Below are 19,905 nucleotides of genomic sequence, written 5' to 3' on the forward strand. Positions count from 1 at the left end.
GTTTCGAACCTCTAGCGAGCACAGGAGTACAAGGAGCAGGTGAACGCGATTCGTGTTCTGTATGCAGCCCAGGTGAGGAGGTGCTGGCTGCTCGGATCATGCAGGCTGAGATGTACCTGCAGCATGCCGTCAAGACTGCCAACGAGAGCTGCGGGACTCCCCCCCTGCGGCGGAGATCCAGCTGAGCGTAAGGAGATGGAGGATGGAAGGAGGAGACTGACCGGATCCTCTAGCATTCGCTGCCAGCCTCGCAAACATCACCTTTGATGATGATGCCGCCAAGAAGAAGGTGGCAGAGTAAGGGGTGGAGGCGGGAGGGGTTGACTCTCCCCCAGGCCATCGACTCTGCTTTCATCTCTGTCTGCGCTAGTGGCGACATGCAAGTACGGGCAACTGCTCCTGCTCCTCCTGCTCCTGGAGGAGGAGGAGGAGGAGGAGGAGGAGGAGGAGAGAGAGAGAGGAGGAGGAGGACACGTACAAGGCACCGTCGTCAGATACAACAGGAGCGCATTTTTTGGTGAGCTGCAAAATTGGTCAGAGCGGGGACGAGGAACCAAATAGCGGCGGAACCGTTGAACCACTGATGTTGAAGGTTGCTTGCCAGTGGTAGGATCGGACTGGCCAGTGGGGACACCGTGGCACAGTACGGTAAGTGAGGTATCTAGAAAGCAGTGATACGGCGTAGCTTACTTATTTCTGGCCGGCCCGGCGGTTGCATAGTCCGGCATGGCACATCCGATTGCACTGAGCGGATACCGTTGAAACTTGAAACGGTGACACATACATAGGATTCGTGCTTGCCAACCGGCGGTTTCGATCAGCTTTGTGAACTTTGATATGAGAGTACGGTCTGGTAACTTAGTAAAGGCACTGGCAACTGAGACCGGCGGCCCCGGGCCCGGTCCGAGCCTCAGCCTAGTAACGGGAAGGGCAGCAACGTCGCTGGTAGCGAACCTCTAAGACCGCCCCATTCTGTCTTTTTGCTTTTGTACCCAGTGCTTTTACTTACTGGGGTACCCCCCACCGTCTGTCCCGAGACAGCAGAGCAGGCATCACAAGGGTGGGTACTTTCCCGCCATCAGTCCACAAACTTTTATCTGGACATGGCAGAAGCCGCGACTATGAGAGCCGGGAGCGAGGAACAAGAGCGTCCTCGCAGAAGCCATGAGTCGCTGATTGCCACCGCAATGCGATTGCTGGGTGAGCAGGCGAGGGGCGATCAGATTGCCCTCCTGGCGATGTTGCTCCAGGAGAAAGAGATGGAGAAGGAGTTTGAGATACAGCTAGTGATGAAGGACAGGGACATGGCGCATGCCATCCAAATCAACAAGTTCAAGCGTCAGTTGTCCTACGTCACTCAGAGGTGAGGTTCCTTGCTGCCGCACCTTGTGGTCTCAAGGTGGTGTGAGGGGATGACTGGAGTTGCAACACAGGTATCTCCTCGAGAAGCTTTTCTTCAAGGTATTTTCGCTGGTCGACTCACAGGATCGGCCAGCACAGCAAGCCTTAGCTAAGCTGCCGACGTCACTACGGAAGCGGTTCAAGCAGAAGAGCTTGTCGATGACAGAGCTGAACAGGCTGCTGCTCGCCAATCATAAGCTACGGATAGCAGCATGGGAGTACGTGGGACTGCCTCGATGGCTCCAATTGCCTCATTTCGATGAGAGCCCGGAGCTCCTCTGCGGCATCTTGTCGGAAGCGATGCACTCTCCCAACGGAGCTTACGTGTACATATCAGATCAGGCGCCTGCAGTGGAGGCAAAATTCTTCAAGAATCTCGCCAGGGTGTTTCGAAAGGAGCTAGAGACCTACAACCAGGACTTGGCAGAGCAAGGAATACAGGAGGAGGTAGTCGAGGCTCGCCGAACCGCGGCCACAGCTGCCCCCGTCGCCGATGCTTCAGCCTAGGAGGTTTGTTTGGCGGACCTGAAGGCTTCGATGGAGTTCAAAGGCTTTGTTGCCTCAAGATCGTCTTCTCTCTGAGTACGGTTTGCCTGCGGTCGGCGCGAGCGGGTTGTAGACGAATTGACTTGAAGGGACATTATTATTTAAAAAGTAAGCCAAACGAAACTGCTTCAAGCACACGATCAAGTAGGTGCTCGGATCCTCCCAGAAACAAGGGTCATCAATCCAAACCTCTCTCTCTGCGTCGAAAGTCATAGAAAGCCAACTTCGACGTGCAGAAATCTCAATATGGCCTTTGGAGCACTTCACCGTGACTATTCTGATGTATTTTTGATTTTTACGATTTCAAGGTGTAAGGAGCTATTTGATATTTTGTCAAGTGTCTAACAAGTGTCTAACGTTGAGTAAAGCTCGAAAAAATGCAACGAGCGACATCAGAATAGTCACGGTGAAGTGCTCCAAAGGCCATATTGAGATTTCTGCACGTCGAAGTTGGCTTTCTATGACTTTCGACGCAGAGAGAGAGGTTTGGATTGATGACCCTTGTTTCTGGGAGGATCCGAGCACCTACTTGATCGTGTTCGGCGAGCCTCGACTACCTCCTCCTGTATTCCTTGCTCTGCCAAGTCCTGGTTGTAGGTCTCTAGCTCCTTTCGAAACACCCTGGCGAGATTCTTGAAGAATTTTGCCTCCACTGCAGGCGCCTGATCTGATATGTACACGTAAGCTCCGTTGGGAGAGTGCATCGCTTCCGACAAGATGCCGCAGAGGAGCTCCGGGCTCTCATCGAAATGAGGCAATTGGAGCCATCGAGGCAGTCCCACGTACTCCCATGCTGCTATCCGTAGCTTATGATTGGCGAGCAGCAGCCTGTTCAGCTAAGCTCTTCTGCTTGAACCGCTTCCGTAGTGACGTCGGCAGCTTAGCTAAGGCTTGCTGTGCTGGCCGATCCTGTGAGTCGACCAGCGAAAATACCTTGAAGAAAAGCTTCTCGAGGAGATACCTGTGTTGCAACTCCAGTCATCCCCTCACACCACCTTGAGACCACAAGGTGCGGCAGCAAGGAACCTCACCTCTGAGTGACGTAGGACAACTGACGCTTGAACTTGTTGATTTGGATGGCATGCGCCATGTCCCTGTCCTTCATCACTAGCTGTATCTCAAACTCCTTCTCCATCTCTTTCTCCTGGAGCAACATCGCCAGGAGGGCAATCTGATCGCCCCTCGCCTGCTCACCCAGCAATCGCATTGCGGTGGCAATCAGCGACTCATGGCTTCTGCGAGGACGCTCTTGTTCCTCGCTCCCGGCTCTCATGTTTAAAGGACAGACAGACTGGGGCGGTCTGAGAGGCTCGCTACCAGCGACGTTGCTGCCCTTCCCCTTCAACTCTCTGACAGTAGTACAAATTAAAGTAGAGCTATGGCATCTACTAGGTAGGATTCAATGTACTACACATTTGTTTTCTGTAAGGTTTATAGTTCAAACTATAAATGTCAAACCTCGATCGGATAGGGGGAACACAGAGCCCGGACTAACTTGCCAGGCTTGTACTACTTGCAGTTGTCTCATGTGGAATCTGACTCAGTTTGCCAGAGTGAGAGCGTTCGGATGCTTGACGTCTTGAGCACTGTTCAAGTACATCTTTCAATTTGCTGCGCCGCCGCACAATCCAGAAATTTGCCCCGTGCTTATTCGCTCAGCTCATGCAAAGGATGGTGTTTCTGGCTGCAAACGAGCGTCATGGCAGCCTGGATCGCGCCGGAACGCATTCCTTGCGGAAGGGTATCCGACCTAAGGTGAAGATAGGTACTTCCGACGTTGGCAGGGGAGACGCGGGATCACTACATGCTGGGTGATCAGGTGGAGACTTGAGTCAGTCTGCTGGCAGGATTCTTGCTGGAAACGATACCGGGTCTGCTGACTTTGCGGTGCTTCCACCACACTTCACATCGGAAGGGCTGGCACAAATAGAAGTCATAGGCTGGGAGAGATTCATATCAGGTTACAGCAGTTTCCCAGCGGGATTTCAAAAGTGTGTGCGTTTCTTCCTTGCCAGCATCATATACCACCTTCCTACTCTACATGAATGGTTTCCATACAGCAACGACGATATATGGGGACTGCCAATGTTTGGAATCTTCGGACAACGCAGTATGGCAAGCCGATGTTACTGCGACAGCTTGTCATCGTCACTGCACACAAATGCAACCATTGCGGCATGACGGCTAGCTGGATTCCGACACAGACTGAAATATTGACAGGAATGAAAGAGATGAGTCAGCTAGTGCGAGAAGCTATCAGGGAAGAGATGAAGGTGTTCGGGGAGATGTTGGATCAGAAGCTGAAAGTATTAGAGGAAACGATGGTTCACAAAATTGATGATCTCAAGATTCTAATCACTCGAGAGATACGTACATCATTCGTTGCTGCATCCTTGAGTGATGTTGGTAGTCGGGGCGATGCTACATCTGCAACCTTGAACAAGTGGCAAATGTAGAGCAACAGGTGCAGTCCGCCGTGAACGAAGCGATCAGGCCTTTGCAGTTGGCACTGAATGGTGCAGGCAATGCTGGGATGGCACTTGCGGCTGGTCAAGGTATGGCAGTTGCCTTAGATGCAGCATGTGATGGCAGTGAGTCCCAGCATGGTGAAGAAGTGGTCAGGGAGGGAACACCGGGAAGGAATGCTGTGCTGGTGTCGTCAGAAGTACAGGCAGGCCATGCCAACGAGGAGGTACAAGTTGGAGGGGACTACTTTCAATGGGAAGGATTGGGGCCTGGCATCCATATGGTCCCGTTTTGCTTTAGGTTTCCATTGCGGTGTAGAGTTCGAAATGTGTTCATGTGGTGGAACTTGGGTCAAGATGTGATCGTAGATGGACAGGTGCAAAGGATTCGTCCCTTGAAGCACCTCAGTAGCGTTCCTTCCTCCAGAGACCTTGCAGGTGATAGCAACACAACCAAGAATTTCTAAAAAACATGTATTGTGATGACTATGATTGAGAACATATGTCGAGAGCAAAGGTACGCCGCTACCAGGCGAAGAGATCATGTGAGTCTGATCCTCCATTCTTCTACCCTGTCTCATCACCTGAGCTGATGATCATCAGCTGCTGCCTTTGTCATCTTCAACAACTCTGCATTCATGTTCGTCGTTCCCTCGTGATTCACTTGTTATCTCATCCTAGTCTCTCTTCCTGTCCTGTCGTCCTTCTCTCTTCAGGTATGAAGACAACCTCTCTTCAATTATGAAGGTCACAGCTGACAGATGTTGACGTGGCTTGGCAGTTCTGTATGGGATTTGATATGGGAAGTGTGAGGAAAGGCGGGAGGCAAGAGCGACGGAGAAAGGATAAGAAGGAGCAGGAATTTAAAAGGAGAGAACAAACACTGGGATAAGAGGAGGAGATAAAGGAATGAAAAAGGAGAGAACAAACACTGGGATGAGAGGAGGAGAGAAGGAGGGAGACGAAGACAACACCAAGACAAAGACAACGAGGAAGGGAAGAGGAAGAGGAGAGGAAGAGGAGAGGGGAGGAGAGAGAAGGACTGCCATGAGTAGTGGGTAGATCGGCAAAGATGTTTTCAGAGAAGACCAGGTACAAATTTATTATCATACTGTACATGATTTGTACCTAATTGATCAAAATGTCATTATTGTAGTACTGGAAGTTGTACTGGAAAATATATTCTATAAATTTATTACATCCGGGCCTCCGGGACCCGGAGCCCGAACCGATGGCCCGGACACTGAATCGGAATCGCGGTGGAAATATGAGCGGGGATGAGGGCTGGTTCCAGAAATAGACGATGGCACGGCGAGGGGCGGGGGTAGGGGAGGGATGCAGACGAGCGTGTGAAGAGACAGAGATGGTTGAGATGGATCGATGCAGGAGGTAGGTAGGTAGGGAGGAGGAGCATCGGATGCCTAGAGGAATGGCGGTCGGCACCTTGAGGGACCGTGGGGGGACAAAGGGGAGGGAGGGATGTAAAACGGTACAGGGAAGTTTGGGATGAAAGAGAGAAGTGGACGATGACGATGACAGAGAAGATAATCGAGATTTGTTGATGGAGATAGAGTCTGTGCTGGATCTGACGTGTCCCCCAGACAGGCAACCATGTCTTGGTCAGGGACGAAAAACGGAGGTCGACTGCGTGCAGTTGTATCGCTGTCGGTGCTTCTCATGGTTGCCATAATCGCTGTGGCCTCCATGCGGTAACAGCGACAGCATGCTCTCTGCCTGTCATGAGGATGACGCTGGTGCAGGAGAGATGGCTCGATCATGGAAGTAGAGTTAGTCTCGCTGGACCCGCAATGCCGGGCTGCGTTGCAAGAGGCGGCTAACGCATTGGGGTGGTCCTCGTTGGAGGATTATGAGCAGAACTTGATCTCTCAGGGCAAGCCCGTCAAGTGCGGAGATCGAGTTGTGAAGCTGAAGGACACGACCCAACCCAAGAAGTCTGAAGACGTGATCCAGTGGCTGTTTGGTAATCTGTTCGACGACCACCATCGTGCTGTCAAGAAGGGGGAGAAGGTTGAGCGAACGGCGGTAAAGAATGCTGAGGTGCATGCAACTGTTGCTCAGACACGTCCGCATGCTGGAGCGATCGCAGGAGGAGAGAAGCAAGTCCACTCAGACAAGAGCTCGCTGAAGGAGGCAACTGGCCAGGGGCAGGACAAGGCAGCTAGTGCAGTAGAGGAGCACGTGCAGAAAGTTCGTATCGCTTCCGCCCCTCAAACAACCCAGAAAGTTGCTGCTCGTCCTGTTGCTGAGCAACCTGCTAGCACACAGGTTGCGAAGCAGCTGAAACCGCTGTCATGGCCTGCTGTTGGTTCTACCCTCCCTGAGAGATCAGCCAAGGTCAGCGGGCAGGGTCAGGAAAGTTTGGCGTCTAATGCAGAGGGAAAGTCTGCGAGCCAGAAGCTGAGTGTGATGACTTTGAATAAGTTGGAGAAGAAGGCGAAGGTGAGATGTTGATGAAACAAGTGATTGTTGGGTGATAGTAATGATGATGAAGCGGTGATGATGATGATGGAGATGATGATGATGATGATGATGAATGATATGATGATGGGAGTGTAAGTGATGATTTCTATGATGGAGGTAGAGATTACCAAACTTGGTGAACGCGGTTTCTGATGTCGCTGTTTTCATCAATTTGCTAACATCTGTTCTGTTCTGCCACATGTCCAACATCCAACTCTCTCCACCATGCTGAATCTTCCTCCACCTTCAATTCCCCGTCCTCGCCAATTTTTGCTCACTTTTCTATTTTTTAGAAGCTAGGCTATCTCCTGGTACCCAAGTCGCTGGAGCGGGAGGCGAAGAATCTAGGATACGATCTGGTACCTGAAGCACCAGCTGCCAAACAGGAGGAGGAGAAGTATGTGCTGGAAAGCAGCGTGGACAAGACGTCCCAACTTGCTCAGATTCCAATGAAGAGATCAGAGCTTGTCAAGGAGAAGAAGGAGGGAGCTGAGAAGAAGAGCGAGGAGGAGGAGAATGGGAAGGGAGACGAGTTGCTGGGAGGGAGCAAAGTGAGGCTGGAGGAGGAGGCGAAGTTGGAGTCAGAGCTGAAGGAGCACTTCAAGGAGAAGGAGGAGAGGAAGAAGAAGATGCTGAAGGAGGAGGCACAGCAGAAGAAGAGGCGGGAAGAGGAGGCTGCGATGAGGGCAGTCAGGCGATACGGAAGCATGCTAACGTTCCCTGATGAAACAAGAGCCAAGTTCCTCAAACTCGTTGAGAGGCCTGCGGAGCAGGTGAAGGATGAGGAGGTGAGAAATCAAGTTTACTTGTGCGCCTGGGGGATACTCGTTTGATTGGACTGGCCCTCATGAGTTTTGTGGTTATGATGATGATGGACATGATGATAACGACGACGACAATACATCGATGACGATGACGACGACGACGACGACGACGATGATGATGATGATGATGATGATGATGATGATAAAGTTGTGGTGTTGAATGGACTAAGGGAGGGATGAATTTTGCAGAAGGAGTCACGATCTTTGCAGACATCCATGATTAGGAAGAAAGCTTTCAAGACAGCGGTGAAGCAACTCAACGACTACAACATCTTGGAGTTCAAAGAAGATGAGGTGAACGACATTGAGTCCACACATGCTGTTGTAAGCTGTTTCTTATCGTATCTTGTCTCAGTTGCATCATTCTGCCGGCAGCAAGGCCAGTGACAAAACAATCGCGGAAACCAATGAAGGGAAGACGAAAGTTGTAAACAAGCAGACAAGCTTGAAGCAACGGGTGATGGTGCAAACAGAGAACAAGAGCAAAGTTGGAGAAAAAGACAAAGTCTTCACGGCCGTGAAGGCAACAGATGTGAAACCAACTCCTCAAAGTGCGAAGACGGTCATTGCACCAAGAACAGCAAAGCTGCAATGGGATGGGAAAGGAATCCCTCATTTTTGAAGCACCGATGATTGAGATGTAACTTTCTTTATTCTTTGATGGTTGGGTGTTTTCCGATCTCAACCAAGATTTTCTTCTCTTCCATCGTCTTCGTCTCCATCAAAATGTTTGTTTTGAATGTAAATATACAGTGTGGTAATCGCTCCCCAGCTCGTCTTGCGTGTTCATCCTTATCTACACATGATCTCCATTGCATCTATCTCCTTTGCCGACGATTGCACGAGGAGTTGGACGAAAATTCGCGCAAGAGCAGAAAGTTTGTCCTGTTGTGATGTCAACAAGGTTGTCACCTGGACCTCTGAGAGAGTTTCTGATCGATTGAAACCTCCTCCTCCTCTTGCTCTCGTTCTCCTTCTCTGGTCCTGGTCCTGCTCGTTCTCGTTCTCGTCCCTGCTATCATCATCTTCGTCTACAGTACACTTTCCCCCTTCCCCTCCTCCTCCTCTTCCTCTTCCTCCTCGTCCTCGTCCTACCTCGTCTTCTCACAGGCTGTTGGCATACTCTTGCTCCATCGCCAGAACTTCATCAGGCTCCATCTCCTGATTGCGCGTCAGCGATGGGGAGACAGGGAGCAGGCGCGACTTCGTAGCGGAGAGTTTTCTCGTTGAACTTGAAGGGGACGCAACCTAGCGATCCGTCGAAACGATTCTTGCGAATGTCCAAGTACTGATGATGATGAGAAGCGAAGAGGAGGAGGAGGAGGGAGGAGGAGGAGGAGGGAGAGGGAGGAAGGCGGAGGAGGGAGCAGGCGGAGGAGGAGAGGCGAAAATTCAGCTTGTGATCACGTTTCTGCTACAATGAAAAAGAAGTACCTTGATGGCTCCGTTGGTTTGTAAGATAATCACATTGTCGCTTTCTTGCGTTGCCTTGGCAGTCCCGAAGATCTGAAAGAAGACAGCAAGTGATGTTAAGCTATCTCCAGCATCATCTTCATCTTCATTGTCATCATCTCCATCATCATCATCACCGAGGAGAGGGTAAGCAGCTGGCTCTCGTCGTCCTTGCGTGGATGAATCACCTGCGAAATGTCATATTCAAACATCTGAAACATCAGAACATTCAAACACTCCGTTGCAACAAAGACAATTCAAATTGACAGATAACAATGAAAGATTGAGGATGTTGTGAAAATTTACATTTACAATCATCAGCATGAAGCTCAACAACCGATCTCACTTCCTTACCAGCGAGATGTGAACATTGAAATCTGTTGCAAACAAGCGAAGTTTGTGAATGGCCTGCAACATCCAGAAATTCATTCCTCCCCCACGTTGAGACTATTTTCTGTTAAACCCACCTGATCTAGAATCTTGAACGTGTCACTTTCGCGATAGGCTCCCGATGTCATGAACTGCAAATTGAATCACAAAAAGATGAGAAATATGGTGCAGCGAGTTACTTGTAAGTTGTCGAGGACGACATGTTTGACATCTTTGGAGTAGACTGCAAATTCCATCGCGTCGAGAACCTAGAAGAAACGAGAAGATTCATGTCATTGAGATGATGATCAGGTTGAGCAAGGGAGTACTCGACAACACAGCAGAGTAGAAACAAACACTACAACTTACATCATCGATCAATTGTTGCAATTCACATCATCATCCATCGAACACTACAACTTACATCATCAATATCAGTTGTGCCATAATACGACAAGAACCACAACGGCAGCTGTGAAAATGCATCCGCCGCATCGTTGAATTCGCGATCAGAGCAACCCTGATATATTCATCAATCAGTTTCATTCGCAATCATTCAAAGCCCATCCAATCTTGTTCAATCTCCCTACAAAACTTCTACTGCTAGCTCCTCCTCCTACTCTCTCTCTCTCTCTCTCTCTCTCTCTCTCTCTCTCTCTCTCTCTCTGTCTCTCTGTCTCTCTCTCTCAATCTTTCTCCTACCTTCTGCCTTCGTCCCCTCCCACATCTTCTTTCTGCCTTCTCCCCCTCATGACTCTCCTCATCTTCTCCTCCGGTCTCCTCATCTCACCCGCAGCGACTTCTTCGAATGCTGCTGCAGCATCTTTGCGCCGAGACGAGCATTCTTGATCTCAAAACTTCCCCACAGGGTGTGAACTCCTTGTTCACAGAGGTCGATGCTCAACTGAGACAGCATCGTCGTCTTGCCCTGTGAGAACGAAACAAGTCAAGGTTCAAGGTGGGATGTTGAGGATTGGGGTGAGATGTGACAAAGATGAGAAAGACGTAAGGTATGAGATAAGAGATAAACAATTTTGACATGTATAATACACTTCATCATTCGCTTTGAGACGGATGTATCATATCACACAGTGCAGATGTTTGAATCATGCACATGAGAACGAGAAATCGACCAGACAACTTCACCTGCCCTGTCCTTCCCGTGACTATAGTGAATTCTCCCGGCCGATGGCCCTGCAAGTCGTCCAAGTCAAAAATAGATCTCACATCAAAAAGCACAAAACGATCACGTTTCCAACATTCATCCTCGAAATCAATAATTCTTCACTTCCTCTCATCTAAAGTCTCTGCACGTTGTACCTTGAGGATCTTGGTCAAGGTTGGCAGTGCTGATCCGAAAGAAATCCCAGAGATGGAGTTGTAACTCGTGAGCTGTTCTTGTATCTCCCTCCTGATGTCCTCGAACCGCAGTATGTGATCATGGGGAACAATCTGTGCTTTGGACAGGATTGTCGAGATTTCGTATTTCCTCTCCTCCTCTTGAAATCTTCGTTTCGTGCTTGCTATCTCCATCTCTGCCATCTTGTATTCCTCACTCTCAGCTGATCTCGACTCCATGATTCCTAACAGCCTCCTCTCCATCTCTCCTATCTGTAACTTGTGCTCCCTTTGCAAGCTCCGCAGCAACTGAAGCGCATCGTTGGCATCCTTTGGACCACTGTTACCACCATCTCTACACCAGACGACTTTGCAGCGATGACGGCCGAGTTTCTTCAGACACATCCTGGCTCCTTCTCTTCCAGGAACATCGTCGTCCATCCACAGGTATATCTTGGGACTTGTTCAGTGCATGCAAGGCAAAAACAATTCGTGCTCACTGTTTGAAAACGCTCCAGCATCGCAATCAGCTCCACGGGAAGAGAACTTGCTCCGTTGGGCAAAGACAAACTCGGTAAACCCGTTTCCTGTTGTTCACACGTTATCCAGTGCGTTAAAAGTTCAGCCCATCTAGAACAAACTGACAACGTTCGGACAGCCATCGATCAAGGGAATTCATCATCCAACATGCATCAGACACGCATCATTCGCTCTCTTTCGATGTCATCACATGTCAACCTGATACACTGTCATCGCATCGATCTCCCCTTCAGTCAGAACAATCTCAGTTGTATCCTCGGACACCGTAGTCCACCTTCACAACAAGTCACAAACGACAATGAGACAATGACTTTCTGCAGTCCCCCTCCATCATCACCCGAAGAATCCCCATATGTTTCCCGATGGATCAAGCTTCATGCACTTCTTGTCTTCAATGGCTCGAACTTTCACCCGAACCAACTCTGACTCGGTCGGTGAAAACCAGGGAAACGTTACCGACATTAAGTTCCTTCCGTTGAACCTGTTCATCATAGCGCACAAGTCAGCAAGCCCCGGAAAGACATCGAGAGAGCATAACACGCTGAGCATGAGGAGGAGAAGCATCTCACCGATAGATCGCAACACCAACACAAAACTTCTCCAGGGTCTTGAGAGTCAGGCATCGTTTCTCCGTCAACCACGCGATAGCAGGCAGGCAGTTTGGAAGGGCTCTCGCGTACTTGCGGAAAACATTCTCATCTCCGACCCCAATCTCTGTTCTAGTCTCAAGACTGGATGGAACTCCGTTGACAGGATCGATAGTCCTCTTGGGATCAAACACGGTCGATGCGCTCTGCAAAGTTTCCTGCAACCACCCTGAGTGAAAGGGACAGGCAGGAATGCCGATGAAGCAATCAAGGAGCAGAGCCATCACACTAATCACCTCATATGCAACTCCTGAGATAGCTTTCTTCAGGTCGTACCAGTTGCCTGAAGCGTTACAGCGGAAGCAGGAGTAACTCCCATTCCTCTGGTGAACCCCAAACGTGTACTGGTTTGACGGGTGCTGCATCAATGTCATGGCGCTGCCGACGAGACTGGAGAGCGTGCGTTACCTCCTTGGATTGCTTCTGACTTTCACTTCCTTTGCAAACACTGGAGGGACAGGACTGGATGTTGATCCATTCCCCGTTCCTACACCCACTTTGTGAGATGGAACGCATTCCTATCGGCCACTTGCCTCTTGCAGTTGGTGAAGCCCTTCCTCTCCAGGAACTCGAGGACAGAACCCATAGGTATCCCTTCATAGTACTTGGACACGAACAACTCGTTCTTGTCCTTCGAGAGCTTGCTAAGGGCAGAAGCATGAAACCTTCTGCTGCCTCTAGAGGTAGTAAGGCAAGCCGGTCGGATCCTGACCAGCCGACATGCCCCCATAGCAAACTTCATTCCTCCTTACTCCACCCTCTCCTCCTCTTGAACCTGACTGTACAACCTTCTCTTCCTCCTCCTCGTCCCTTCCCTTCCTCTTTCTCCCCACTCGCTCGCTTTCCCGTCTCCCTGCCAACCCGCCTTTACCCGCCCAGTACCACCCTACCCCTTCGCCAGGTAGGGAAGGTTACTACCTACCCTTGAAAAATACTCTAATCCTTTAGGAAAAATACCCACCCACCATGAGGACTTCAGTACCCCTACCACCTACTATTAACAATTGCAAAGCGTGCAAAAACTCGGACCTTGATGGAGATAAGGGGGGATGAGGGCCCTGACCGGGCCCGGGCGGTGATCGGACATGACGGTGCCGCCGCACTGAAGAGACTGGTGATCCGGGAGGTCCGGCTGAACCGTTGAACAGAACGGTCCGAATTCTTGCGGGCACCGTCACTGGTGACCAGTCACCGGACTCGGAGCGCCGCAGCCTTCACTCAGTCGGAGTCCGAGTGAGGGCCGGGCCGGGCCCAGAGCGAGCGCCGCCGGGCCCGGCCGCAAGTGAGCCTGCGCCAGATTCCCGCCTGCGCCTGGCCTGCGCGGCCGGGCCGGATCTGAGGAGGGATGAGGGGGAGTGAGAAGCGGCGGATGGGAGGGGCGCGGCAATGCGCGCGGTAGACGAGGGAGGAGGAGGAGGAGGAGAGTGAGCGAGCGAGGGAGCGACGAAGAGGAGGAAGAAGAAGGATGAGGATTGATATGTGCTGCTTCCTCTGATCATACCTGCGTGATGGCCCTCAACACCAGGGGCTCCTATAGGTCCCACATGCTCCTCCTCCTCCTGGGGTTAGTTTCCGGTCCGTCCATACGGTCCAGCCAAGCGATCGAGATGGAGCTCGATGCTATGCGTGCCATGCGCACGGCCTCCAGGGTCTCTCCATGCTGGAGGCCAGAGGGAGGAAGGAGACTGGAGGGTTGCCACCTGTCGGGCCCACCAACCTTGCGGCTCAAGGGAGGCATGGATCAGAACAAGCTGATGGAGTTTGAGAGCATCCTAGAGCAGCTGCAGCATCCTGAAGCTACGGCGCAGCAGCGACAACACGCGCAACAGTTTGCTCTCATGCTCCAGAACCCGGTTGACCTGTCTGAGATCGACGAAGGCCTCCTCAGCCAGAAGGCCGGCGACGCGAGCGGCAAGCGGCAGCTCGCAGTCCAGAAGCGGATGGCACAACTGCAGCACATCCTCGACCACTCAAGATCCGCTACAGCACAAGTGATTGCTTGCAACAGCTTGACAGCGTTGATCACCAACAACTGGGACAACATCACCATCCCACACGTGGAGATCAGGAACTACGCGCTGACGTTCCTGTTTGCGCAAGTCGGATCCCCCAGCGTGCCCATGTATGTAGTCAGAGCCATGATGAGGCTGCTGTCACGCGTGACGAAACTCGGATGGCTCCAGTGTGACGTTCACCGCAACATCCTTGCAGACCTGAACAGGTTCTACGACGCCTCTGTGGAGCACTACATCATGGGGCTGCAGATCAAGTACGACTTGGTGGAGGAGATGGACGTACCTGCTCAGACGAGGAAAGAGTATGTTCTCAAGCGCCACTTTCTCGCCTCCGGGCTGCTGAACATCTTCAAGATCTCCTTGGATACACTGCAAAAGCTGCAAACACAAATGATACCGGATTCTAGAAGGGCGTCCGGTCTTATGGACGCGGCGCTGCAGCTTGCGATCCGATGCTTGTCATACGATTTCATGGGGCAGTCCAACGAAGAGACTGAATCCTTCTTTCTCCCTGTTCCGATGCAGTGGAAAGCAGAGATCAAGGATCCCTCCCTCGTTGACCTGTTGTTCAAGGTGTACTACGAGAGTCGCCCTCCGCAGTCATCCCGTGCTCTAGAGCTCCTCATGCTTTTCATCTCAGTGCCAAGGTTCTCGTTGGACGCGCCAGCAGCCGGCAGCAGAGTCTTCAACGGGATTAAAGACATCTTCCGAGGAGCCGCCGGGCTCGTTGAGCGGGAGAATCACCAGACGGTCTGCAAGCTGTTGGGAGCGTATCGTGACCTTGACGTGGTCGGAAGGAGCAAGAAAGTTGTCGAGTACACAGAGTGGCTGTCTCTCGCTGCGAACTTCACCATCGCCTCCCTCAAGTCCGTTGAGACGCCGACCAACAGCCTTCACTACCTGATGCTGTTCTGGTGGCGGCTAGCTACTCAAGGTCGAAGCCAGGGCTCGGGGACGAACCTGCTTGCTAGAATCGTTGCGATGCACCAGGCAAACAATGATGACTCTGAATCACAGGAGAAGAACACGCAGGGGATCATAGAGAAATTCATCCCCGAGGTTGTCAACGCCTACATCCTCGGAAGGCTGGACAGCGTGGAGGCGGCGGCCAACGGCAGGATAGATGATCCCCTGGATGACGTTGACATGCTGCAGAGTCAGCTCGAGCTGCTTCCTGTCATTGCCAGCAACCAATACGCGGCCATCGGCGGGTGGCTGACAGAAGTCCTCGATCGGACATCGAAGATGTACGAGGCTGCCATCAGCTCTGGGGCAGCTGGACCGTCGCATATGCTCGAGAAGCAGCTCTCGTGGCTGGTGCGCGTCTGTGCGGCCATGATAGGTGGGCACTACACGCTCGACACGCAGATCAAGATCGAAGGGGGCCGGGTGCTGCCAACCGCCGTCATGGGTACGAACATGCAGGAGGGCGATGAGATGGTGGATGCCGACTTGATCTGGAGAATGCTGCAGCTGATGATGCTGATCGAGAGGAGGAACTCTGCTCTCAACCTGGGAAGGTGCGACTACCGCCTTGAGATCGCCATGCTCTCGTTCATGGACAAGTTGAAGCAAGGGATCTTGTACGTCGACGCTGCTCTAGAGCAGAACAAGGAGTCGGACGAAGACAGCGGCTCCCGATACTCGATGCCTCACTTCCTCCAGAGCCTGCTGGGCAAGAGGATGCAGGTGAATCTTCCCAAGGAGGTATACAAGGAGATCTTTCAGAGGATAGGGCTGGGAGACCACAAGGACGTTCTCAGCATACTGGTACGAAAGGTCATCACCAACCTCAAGGTCTGGGCGGACAACCCGCTGGTTGTCAAGGAGACTCTGCTGATGTTTGCTACCATGGTACAAGGTCCAGCAGGAGGGAATGCAGCTCGGATGCTGCTGGACTTGGAGGTGACGAAGAGCCTTCTTGTCAACCACAACGGGGAGCACGTGGCATTCCTCTCTTACCCCGTGAACGCCAAGCAGCGGACTACCTACTACCTCACCCTCATGCAGCTTCTCGTGACCAACCCCGAGGACCCCGATGCCTCTGGAGCCTTCGAAGCGTTCCTCCACCCTCTGCTCTCCACCATGGCGTATCTCAACAGCATGTCCAGCTTGCGAACCGAGGAGGCAAAGTTCGCCATCATCGGGCTGGCAAGAGACCTCCGAGGGATCGCGTGCGCGTCCAACGTCAGGCTCTTTCCCATCCTCTTTGAATCTCTATACCCCAGCTACCTCCCCCTCTTCACCCGCGCCCTGGACGTCTGGCACGACGACCCGGCCGTGACTGTCGCTGTACTCAAGTTCTGGATGGAGATGGCAGAGAACAAGGAGGAGAGGATCAGGTTCGACGCCGCGTTCCCCGGAGGCCTCCTCCTCTTCAAGGAGATGTCTCGATCGATCACTACGTACGCCCACCATTTGCTCAACCAGGGGCCCCTGCCCGAGGGAGTGGACGCGTACAAGGCCAGGTACAAGGCCCTGGGAGTGTGCATGGCGAGCGTTTCTTTGGCCATATCAGGGGAGTACGTCTCCTTCGGAGCGTACACGCTCTACGGCGACCAGATCGCAGAGGAGGTGGTTTCTGTGCTGGTCCAGCTGGCCCTGTCGATCCCCGAGCGGGAGCTGCTCGCCTTCCACAAGGTCGCCACCTCCTTCTACTCCTTCATCGAGGCTCTCCTCCGCCATGCCATGTCCATGGTGATCGCGCTCGAGACCAACACCGTCGTCAAGCTCCTTCAGGTCTGACTGGCATGAGTTGCTCCTTCTCCTTCCCTTGCTCCTGCTCTTGCTCTTCCTCTTGCTTCACCTTCTCTTCCTCCTGCTTCTCGTCTTGGTCCTGGTTCTTCATCTCGTGTTCCTCCACCTCGTCCTCTTCCGTTGACTTGACAGTTGCTTCCTGCGCAGTTTCTCCATCATGGCCTTGCCAACGCCCTCCAGCAGAACGTTCACATCCTATGTGCGAGGAGCATCGACCGTTTTGCTGCCTTCCTCTTCAGGAACAAACACCGCCAGACCTCTCTCGCTAACCGAATGCGCCTTCACATGGAGCAGGTACCATCTCACTTCTTGTCCTGTCCCTCCCTCTCCCCCTCCTCTCCTCTCACTTGTCGGTCACGGAGGCTCTCCCAGTCTCCTCCCCCTTCCTCAGCAGCTCCCACATTCTGCTCACTCCTCCCTCCCTAACCTTCTCCCCCCCCCTCCCTCCCCCCTTGCCTTCTTTCCAGTCCCTCCCCTTGTCCTCCCTCCCCTTGTCCTCCCTCCCCTTGTCCTGCTCCCCTTCTTCTCTCCTCCTCTCCACCTTCCTCTCCCTTTTCCCCTCCCTCCCCTGATTCGTTTCCTTCAGGTTCCAACTTTGCTAGAGGACCTGCAGCTTGTGCTCTTGAAGCAGATCATCACCGACGAGCACATCGAGCTTGGGATCCTGTCGCACCCTCTTCTCTCCCTTATCCTCGCGTCCGAATCTGGTTTCACCAGGGTCTCTAGCAAGGTCTTGCTCCCCTGTCCTCGCGTTCGCTCCTTCGTCCTCCTCGTCCCTCCGCGTTGTCCTCGTCGTCTCCGCTCCCTTCCCTTTGGACACCCTGCCTCCTCCTCTTGTCTTCCCTTCGTTCTCTCTCTCTCTCTCCTTCCCTTCCTGCCTCAATCTTTCTCCCTCCTTCCTCCTTGCTCCCACTTGCTCTCTCCTTTTCCTTCTTTTCCCTTCACCTCCTCTTGTTTCTCTCTTTCCTTCTCTTCCTCTCCCTCTTGTTCTCCTTCCCTCGCTCTCGTCTCTCCTCAGACTTTGTTCTGCTCTTCTCCTCTGGCTCTAACGATGCTTCAGTTCGTGTCCAACCAGCCGGCCGAAGAAAGAGCCTCAGTCGCCGAGGCGTTCGGAGAATTGATGCAGGGTAACCATGAGTGAAGAGTGGGAGGAGCAGAAAGGAGGGGGGGGGGGAGTGGGGGAGAGAGGGAGGAGGAGGACAGGATATCCGAGGAGGAAGGACGAGGAGCGGGCAGAAGCGAGGAGAGGGGAAGGAGAGTGTGGAGGGACGGTTGAGAGACGTTGAGCCTGAGGGAACATGGGGGGGGGGGAGAGGGGGAGAGAGGGAAAGGGTTGATGGGAGGGAAGGGGAGAGGACGATCGGAAATGAAGAGCTTGCAAGGAAAGGACAGGGGATATGGAGGAGGGGAGAGGAAAGGGGCGTGTGGAGAGAAGAAGAGCAGCGAGTTGGTTTCACGTGATCGAGTTTGTGCTCAGGTGTTGAAAGGAATCTTGAGATGTCAAACAGAAGGACGTTCTTGATGAACGTTCAGGTCGATTCCTTCACTTTACCCCTGCCCCCTTCTCCCCTTCCCCTCGTCTTGCGTCTTCGACGCCGCCCTCCCCTCCTCCTCTCTCTTCTCCACTGTTCCACATCTCCTTCCCTCTCCACCTCCTCCCCTTGCCTTGTTCCCCCTTGCTCCCACTTCCGCTCTCCTCCTCTCCTAACCATGTTCTCCAGAGCTATCGTAGGATCATGAAATCAGCGGCTGGGCTGAACTTAGACTGAGCCCAGCAGGTGCAGAGCTGAGAACTGGGGTAGGAGGCTGATATGAGTTGGTTTTTGTTGTTTCATGAAACGGAGGGTAAGGGAAAACTATCGGGAAATCTCCCAGTGAATTCTCCCCTGCTCTCGCGCGTCAGTTCAGGTTGACAAGGGCTTGTCAAAAAGTGTCGTTCTGCTGCCTCGAGCCGGACTGGAAGATAGCAATGTCCCTGCCGAAGGTCCTGGACTTGAGCCAGTCGATGGCTACGAGAAGGCGATTGCGCATGGCGACTTGTTTGGTTATGTACCTGCCAGTAGCGATGAGGAGAGGGCGGGGAGGAGCGAGGGGGAGGAGGAGAGGGGAGAGGGGAGAGGAGGAGGGAAAGGAAGGGAGAGTAGGGCAGAGCAGTGAGGAGGTCCAGGAGGAGGGTGGAGGGAGTGAGAAGTAAAGGAGGGTGGAGACAGGAAGGAAGGGAGGAGGGAGAGTAAGAGGGAGAAGAGTTGGGGGAGATGAAGGAGGGAGGGGGAGGAGGAGGAGAAGAGTAAGAGGGAGAAGAGTTGGGGGAGATGAAGGAGGGAGGGGAGGAGGAGGAGGAGAGTAGTTGAGATCAGCTGAACTTACACGCTCCGCCAGAGGAACCAGCCAGCCTTGCCCGTTTGCTCTGTGATGACCAGCCTTCTCCAGACTGTCCCGTCCTTGGCCTGGAAGTACTTGGTGCCGTCCTTGGGGTTGGGATCCGGTTTCTCCGGGTTGATCTCAAAGTCTGATTCCTCCACCCCGATCTCGACCTGGAGAGCAGCGTGACGGGATGAAGGCGACAGGGGGAGGAGGGGAGGAGGAGAGGAAGGGGAGAGGAGGTGAAGAGGAGGTGAAGAGGAGGTGAAGAGGAGGGAGAAAATGAGTGGCTGAGGAAGGGGAGAGAAGAAGCAGGAGAGGAGCGGGAGAAGTGAGGAGGCAGGAGGGAAAAAGGCATGGCAGATGAAGATAGGAGAGGGAGGGAGCAACAAGAGCTGTCATGCCGAGAGGAATGAAAGTAGGAGCTGACAGACATGCCAGGAAGCAGGAGGAGAGGAGGAGTAAGGTGAGGAGGGAGAGACTGGGCAGGGCAGGAGAGGGCAGAAGGCACGGGTGCTGGAGAGTGAAGGAAGAGGAGGGAACGGGGAGAGGGGGAGAGAGGAAGGAAAAGTCCAACCTGGGCTAATGCCGAACTCCCTCCAATATACGCCAGGATACCCAAGTTGAGGAACTGGAAGGGTCGAGCGAACGTGATGTCGTTCCTGACGAGCTTCTGCGTGGGCAGAAAGTTCAGGGAGGAGGAGGAGGA

General features: G+C 52.8%; 5 protein-coding genes across 5 annotated transcripts; 3 read left to right on the forward strand and 2 right to left on the reverse strand.

Annotated features, from left to right (window-relative positions):
- Positions 1-1,103: 1,103 nt before the first annotated feature.
- On the forward strand, positions 1,104-1,908 carry GUITHDRAFT_119960 (hypothetical protein; the record flags this gene model as incomplete). The annotated part of the gene is made up of 2 exons (XM_005820774.1): positions 1,104-1,363; positions 1,434-1,908. The coding sequence occupies 2 exons, from the start codon at positions 1,104-1,106 to the stop codon at positions 1,906-1,908; spliced, it is 735 nt and encodes a 244-aa protein (XP_005820831.1).
- A 497-nt stretch (positions 1,909-2,405) lies between these two features.
- GUITHDRAFT_119961 (hypothetical protein) lies at positions 2,406-3,220 on the reverse strand (the record flags this gene model as incomplete). Its single annotated transcript, XM_005820775.1, has 2 exons — positions 2,406-2,775; positions 2,979-3,220. 2 exons carry the CDS (start codon positions 3,218-3,220, stop codon positions 2,406-2,408), a joined length of 612 nt encoding a protein of 203 aa, XP_005820832.1.
- A 2,803-nt stretch (positions 3,221-6,023) lies between these two features.
- On the forward strand, positions 6,024-8,339 carry GUITHDRAFT_119962 (hypothetical protein; the record flags this gene model as incomplete). Its single annotated transcript, XM_005820776.1, has 5 exons — positions 6,024-6,121; positions 6,173-6,872; positions 7,187-7,681; positions 7,928-8,011; positions 8,073-8,339. 5 exons carry the CDS (start codon positions 6,024-6,026, stop codon positions 8,337-8,339), a joined length of 1,644 nt encoding a protein of 547 aa, XP_005820833.1.
- Positions 8,340-8,352: 13 nt separating this feature from the next.
- Positions 8,353-11,878, reverse strand: GUITHDRAFT_98228 (hypothetical protein; the record flags this gene model as incomplete). The annotated part of the gene is made up of 16 exons (XM_005820777.1): positions 8,353-8,602; positions 8,813-8,878; positions 8,922-9,005; positions 9,152-9,223; positions 9,307-9,357; positions 9,524-9,577; positions 9,637-9,690; positions 9,739-9,807; positions 9,963-10,058; positions 10,329-10,466; positions 10,685-10,732; positions 10,859-11,027; positions 11,187-11,329; positions 11,377-11,463; positions 11,615-11,690; positions 11,754-11,878. 15 exons carry the CDS (start codon positions 11,876-11,878, stop codon positions 8,822-8,824), a joined length of 1,323 nt encoding a protein of 440 aa, XP_005820834.1. The 3' UTR covers positions 8,353-8,602; positions 8,813-8,821.
- Positions 11,879-13,670: 1,792 nt separating this feature from the next.
- GUITHDRAFT_119964 (hypothetical protein) lies at positions 13,671-17,976 on the forward strand (the record flags this gene model as incomplete). The annotated part of the gene is made up of 4 exons (XM_005820778.1): positions 13,671-16,817; positions 16,983-17,129; positions 17,422-17,565; positions 17,896-17,976. The coding sequence occupies 4 exons, from the start codon at positions 13,671-13,673 to the stop codon at positions 17,974-17,976; spliced, it is 3,519 nt and encodes a 1,172-aa protein (XP_005820835.1).
- Positions 17,977-19,905: the final 1,929 nt, after the last annotated feature.

This window comes from Guillardia theta (assembly GCF_000315625.1).
Source record: "Guillardia theta CCMP2712 unplaced genomic scaffold GUITHscaffold_165, whole genome shotgun sequence".
NCBI classification, from domain to species: domain Eukaryota; class Cryptophyceae; order Pyrenomonadales; family Geminigeraceae; genus Guillardia; species Guillardia theta.